This window comes from Lacerta agilis, chromosome 10 (genome assembly GCF_009819535.1).
Source record: "Lacerta agilis isolate rLacAgi1 chromosome 10, rLacAgi1.pri, whole genome shotgun sequence".
Classification (NCBI taxonomy): Eukaryota; Metazoa; Chordata; class Lepidosauria; order Squamata; family Lacertidae; genus Lacerta; species Lacerta agilis.
In genome coordinates, this window is record NC_046321.1 from 56632439 (window position 1) to 56638612 (window position 6174).

The following is a 6174-nucleotide window of genomic DNA, read 5'->3' on the forward strand; positions in this document are numbered from 1 at the left end:
AAAAAATGACTTGATGGTAAAAGCAGCTCAACAACGGCAACCAGTGCCCTAAAGGGGTGGTGAGTTTTCTCTTGCTAGAGGTCTATAAGCAGAGGCTAGTTAGGTGTGTTCTCATTCTGAGTTTCCGGCATTAAGCAGGTGGCGTTATTCAGGTCCCTTCCAATTCTATCATTCTAAAGCCACTTTCCAGAAGTGTGGGCAATGGCACGATACAAATATGAACAATATTTCTTATAAGCTTTCACTGATCTGATCCTTTTCACTCATCATGTCTGGCAGCAGCTGGAAAATTGCAGGCAAGTGAATTCACACCAGATGTGTTACTGCATCTCCAAGGAATGCCATGAGGAATGGCTGGGGGAAAAGCATCTCTTTCAAAACCATGTGTCTCAGTTAGGGATGTTAGATATAGTCTGCATTTAAAGGCACATTTACCGAATCTGCACTTCCTGAACCAAAAACGCAGCAGACCTTCAAATTTTGCAATGAAGTTCTCCAGTCAAGTGATGTGTACAAAATATGCATATACTGGGTAATGTATGCATAAAGATGCACGTATTAGTGAAGGCAGCACAGAACAATGCATTAAATTAAGGGAACCTGCTTTGCAAAAACATGCACTGGGCAAAAGTACAAGACGTGCATTTTAGAAGAAATTTGGTGAATTTTTATGACTTACAAAAATTGCAAACTTGATGTGGAAATGTGGAGAACGGAACTTTAGTGTGGAAAAATGAAAAAACGAATTTGACAGATTTGTCCATCTCTGATCTCCGTGGAGTAAATATTCCTTTGGGTGACCTAGGACAGTTGCCAATGGAGAGTCAAACTCCTTCCTTGCCTTCTATAGGTGGACCATCCCTAAATGCTTAGAGCCATGCTGACCGCCTGTGTGGAGGCTCCATGAGACAACTGCGCCATCCTCCGAAAGGAGAGCTTAAGGAACCTTGGCAACTTAAGGAAGCATTCAGCACTGTCCCCAATCTCTTGTTTGAATCTTGTGGCTGAACTGCTGGCACCGCTGATCACTGCTAGCCAAATGCTAACTCCGGTTGTCCGACATTTTCATGTGTGAATGAAAAAGATAGAACTTTCACAACACTCAGCTCAGATACAGTGCTTTGCAAATGGAAGCGGTTCACACATCTGTGTTTGTGTGTGTGTGTTATGTAGGCTTTGTTATAAGCATGATCATTCCCAACAGAAGATGAGAAGAGAACCGGGATAATAAGTGTCACTCCAGATAATAAGTATCAATAAGAGGCAGCATCCATGGTATGTACTGAAACCATCTAATGCACCATTATCTATCTACCATCCTGCAGGATTTAAAATTAAATGGTAGCTGCCTAATCAGTTCCAACTGAGTTTATTGATTAGGACTCTGTCATCTGTCCACTGTGCTTGATGAGTCTAGAAGTGGCAGGTTTACCTTCCCACTGTTTATGCTCTAGGGCATAATAAAGTATATGATGAAGGTAATCAATTACACGTCAACACAATTGTTGTTCTGAAGCAATCTGCTGGGACTCGTCTGGGAAAAATTATAACCTTGCGAAAATTAAGGAAGAGGCTAAGTTTCTCAGAGAAGTAATGACACTTCATTATATTTAATTTGGTTAGACATACAGATCGATATTTCCAGCATTCCAGGCATATTTGCCCATTTAAAAGATCCTCCTGTTACAAGCAGATTTGTGTGTAAGACTTGCATCTGATTGTCCTGTAATTGTGTTGTCAGACAGAGGTAGTCTAGAAGAATGTACAATTAAATACAGAAATAGCCTGAGCCACAACAGTGAATACACTTAAGTATTGATAGCTGCATCTACCTCAATTAAATGATCCATTAAGTTCACAGGTGCATAACCAAAGTTCTGCAAGGCAAAAGTCTGCGCTAGCAATTGTTAAGCACACAATGGCTTCTGTTCTGCGCAGTGATCCCGTTCTGGATTCCCCCAAGCCAAGCACACTTCAGAGGACTGTCCTTAACCTTTTTTTCAGGCCGAGGGCCAAATTGTCTTCTGGACCACCTTCCAGGGGCCACATAACAGTGGAGTGCAGAGACAGAGGTAAAAATGGTTAGAGTGATGGATGCAACTTTTATCTTTGTATATAGACTTGCTTCTATATTCACACATTCATGTGAACCCCTCTGTCCCCCATCCAGACAAACAAGAGTCCAAGACACACTCTAGCCAGGCTAAAGAAGAAGAAGAAGAAGAGTTTGGATTTGATATCCCGCTTTATCACTACCCGAAGGAGTCTCAAAGCAGCTAACATTCTCCTTTCCCTTCCTTCCCCATAACAAACACTCTGTGAGGTGAGTGGGGCTGAGAGACTTCAGAGAAGTGTGACTAGCCCAAGGTCACCCAGCAGCTGCATGTGGAAGAGCAGAGACACGAACCCGGTTCCCCAGATTACGAGTCCACCACTCTTAACCACTACACCACACTGGCTGAGGAAGGTGTGTGCTCTGGGGAGAGTCCTAAAGGCCAGACAGAGAAGTGCAAAAGGCCACATTTGCCCCCCCCCCCCGACCTAAGGTTCCCCACCCCTGCCTTAAAGCAAAAATAGCTAGGGGTCTAAATGATTGCTTTTCCTCCCACACAAATCTGTCTGAGTAATAAGGTAATCCTCTTAGGCCTGTCTGCAAGTCTGCATGCCATCAGGAGCAAGGTGGGTGGTGACCAGAGAGAGAGAGCTGTTTCAGTTGTGACATCCCATCTTTGGTTTGGAACTTCTTCCCCAGGAAGGTTTCCCTGGCACCATCTCTGTTTTATTTTTATAGTTAAGGGAATGCCCTTTTTTTAATGCCAAAGCCATTTAGATTTATTAGTCTGTAACAGTATTTTTTTAACTGGGAATTTAATCTGCCCTGCTGCATTGGGACATTACTTCCTACCCCCATGTTGTTGTATTTTGTTATTATCTCATCTAGGCCACTCTTAAAGTTGTTTGAATGGACTTCTGCTTCAAAGGTTTTGAAATAATATAACATTACAACATATTCACACACTCATGTCTAAGCAAAAACTCCACATATGACCTGTAATGTGATCTTAAACTACTGAGCCTCTTGGGCTTCTCGGTCGGAAGGTCGGCAGTTCGAATATCCGTGACAGAGTGAGCTCCCGTTGCTCTGTCCCAGCTCCTGCCAACCTAGCAGTTCCAAAGCACACCAGTACAAGTAGATAAATAGGTACAGCTGCGGCAGGAAGGTAAACAGCGTTTCCATGCGCTCTGGTCTCCATCATGGTGTTCTGTTGTGCCAGAAGCAGTTTAGTCATGCTAGCCACATGACCCAGAAAGCTGTCTGTGGACAAACGCCAGCTCCCTCGGCCTGAAAGCAAGATGAGCGTTGCAACCCCATAGTCGCCTTTGACTGGACTTAACCACCCAGGGGTCCTTTACCTTTTTACCTTATTTTAACTATGGTAATAGTAATAAACATAGTGAAGTGTATTCATCCCCTACCCCAAGTCTACAAGCCTACACTGTCATTCAACTCTCATCACTCTTCTCCATCATCTCCCCAAAGGGAGATATTTGACTGTAAGATTCTCGGGGCAGGGACATTAGCATGTCCTGTGAAGTTCCATGCGCATTTCTATATAGCACTTGTTGATAATAATATACAGTCTACAACAATCTTCATTTTTTTCCCATTAGACTTTTCCTTTTTCACACACACACACATTTAAGATATGAAATATTTTCCAACACATACCACATATATGAATGGGGGGGGGGGTTACAAATTAATTTCCCCTAATATTTGAACTATTGTTTGTATTATATTGGGGAAATGTTCTTGCTGAGATACCCCAAACCACAGCTGGATTGCTTCTTACTTGCGTTCATTACATTTCGCATATTAGATGAAGAGTTAAAAGCACACCTACCTTAAAAAGTCTTAAAATATTAGCCACCATAATGGACACTGAACTTGCAGCTGCACCTATAACCCCCGTTATCTTGTCCGGCTTTGTGAAAATAGGTGGGTCTCCATTAGCACACTTCACATCAGACCCGTCTTTCTCTATCAAGGCTTGCACAAATGTTAAAGACTGCTCCAAAGCGTAGGTGTCCCTGGAGCAAGTGTCTAGTATCCGGACTCCTAAAGTGACATTGGCAAGGAGGTCAGGGTCCTTGTTGATCTGATCGATTGCATATAGCATTGCCTCGAGCCGGTGGATCCCCTTTTCCTTCTTGAGCTCCCCACAAGGTACTCCTCTTTCCCCCTTTGCGTGGACAGGGAAGAGTCCCCCCAAGATGATATCTCCATCGAGTCGGATGGAGTGGGCATATTCCTGGCCATGAGTTCCTCGCATCATCGGGAGCATCCAACAGAATTTGGCTGCGAGTAGGAAGAAACAGTGGCCGGAGACTAGATGCTTGTCCTCGTATACCATTTTTCCGGAAGGTGTTGTTGCAATCCAAGACCCAGGTTCTTCTCTGGCTAGAGGTGAAAGTGGACGATTTGAAACTGCCCCTTCTGAAGGCTACCATCAGTGCCCAATGAATCAGAAGATAGGACCATGCAGTAGGTAGAAAAGGAGGACAGCGGGGTGGTGGTTGCTTCTCAACAAAAGTCCTCAAGAAGCCTTGCACAAAAGGAATCCATTGGGATTAACTTTTCCATGTGTTACCTTTGCTTGTGGAGTATTTTCAGTGGTGGCAGACATGCATCTGATGCTGGGAGGAGATCAGCAGTTCACATCCTTGGATGACGTCCTGAGATGGAGACACTCCTGAAATATCAAGAAAAAATACAGAAAAGTGCTTAGTTCAGCTATCTTAATTTTGCTATTATCATTTTTTGGAGCAGAGTTTACTGCTGAGGTTTTACCCTTCATTTCCTCCAGAGATATTAACTTGTTGCTCTTTGTCAATATACACACATTCCATTACTTGGAAACATTAGTTTCAGGAGACAACTGAAGGGGTGACTCAAACATCTCCTCTGCGGGAAGAATTTCAAGCGCAGATGCACTTTCAGCTCACGTGTCTCAGAGGGGAATGAAGGGAAATCTGCCGCTTCAGATTCCACCCAGTATTGTGGAAAGTCATTCACAAGTCTACCCAGTATTGTGCAACTCTTTCACAAGTCTCCTTTTGGCACTGTCCTACGATGTCTGACATTACAATTCTAAGATTCTAGGATTACCCCTGAGTGAGGAAGGCAGCAATTACATAAGCAGAGCTGAATAGACAAAAATCCCAACCCAACAGCGTATGAACCGACGGTTCCACTGCATTCTGTTCCTTGCATTCTATTCCTTTGGGCTGCAGGTATATAAGCCTTGAAACATGGCGCTCGTGCTGTTGAGATAATGCACATCCTTTATGTTTGCAAAACTGCATCAGCATAAGGGAATTTCTGCCCGATCATGTTCCTAAGGAAAGGACTGTATAATCTTATTGCTATTCCACCACATTGTCATATATTTTCATTCTTCTGCCCACATCTGGTTTTTTTTGTGAGGCAAAAAAAATGGCAAACATATCTATTTCCCAAAGCTGGAATGATGATTACTTGAACTCATAGTGAATTTTTTTTATTGTATATTTAATTGGGGGAGGTGTTAAAATGGTTTTGTATTCAGTTTTTGTTTTTTACTGCACACGCCCTTAGTATTATTTTAATGATAATATTTATTATTAGTGTGGATTACAGAGCCAGTGCAGCATAATAGTTAAGATTACAGGTGGGTAGCCGTGTTAGTCTGCCATAGTCAAAACAAAATAAAAAATTCTTTCCAGTAGCACCTTAGATAGTTAAGAGTATAGGATGAGGAGCCAGAAGACCAAAGTTCAAACCTCCACCCAGCCATGGAGCTCACTGGGAGGCCTTGGGCTAGTCACTCAATCTCAGCCTGACCTACCTCACAGGTTTGCTGTGAGGATAAAGTAGGGGTGAGGAGAATTATGTGTTCCACCTTGAGCTCCTTGGAGGAAAGGTGAGGTACAATTGTAATAAATGAATGAATGAATGAATGAATGAATGAATGAAAATTACCAAAAGAAAAAAGAAGAAATTAATTTCACCAGTGCTGCTCCACTGACCCAAGCTATTTCACTCATTCCTGCTAGGAAATCTGTAGAAACGGCGTTAACTCCAGGACTTTCAACACTGCCATAAAAACAGTACTTGATCCTGTCCTGCATGAC

The 6174-nt window shown here is 42.9% G+C and overlaps 1 protein-coding gene across 1 annotated transcript in view; it reads right to left on the minus strand.

The window, feature by feature from the left end:
• The window catches only part of LOC117054565 (metabotropic glutamate receptor 8-like), a 103269-nt gene extending 98589 nt beyond the window's left edge, over nucleotides 1-4680 (minus strand). Inside the window, exon 1 of the mRNA XM_033163523.1 lies at nucleotides 3906-4680. Coding sequence (XP_033019414.1) covers nucleotides 3906-4415 — 510 coding nt within the window. The 5' untranslated portion in view covers nucleotides 4416-4680. The remainder of the gene's footprint in view (nucleotides 1-3905) is intronic.
• Between the last annotated feature and the right edge of the window lie 1494 nt (nucleotides 4681-6174).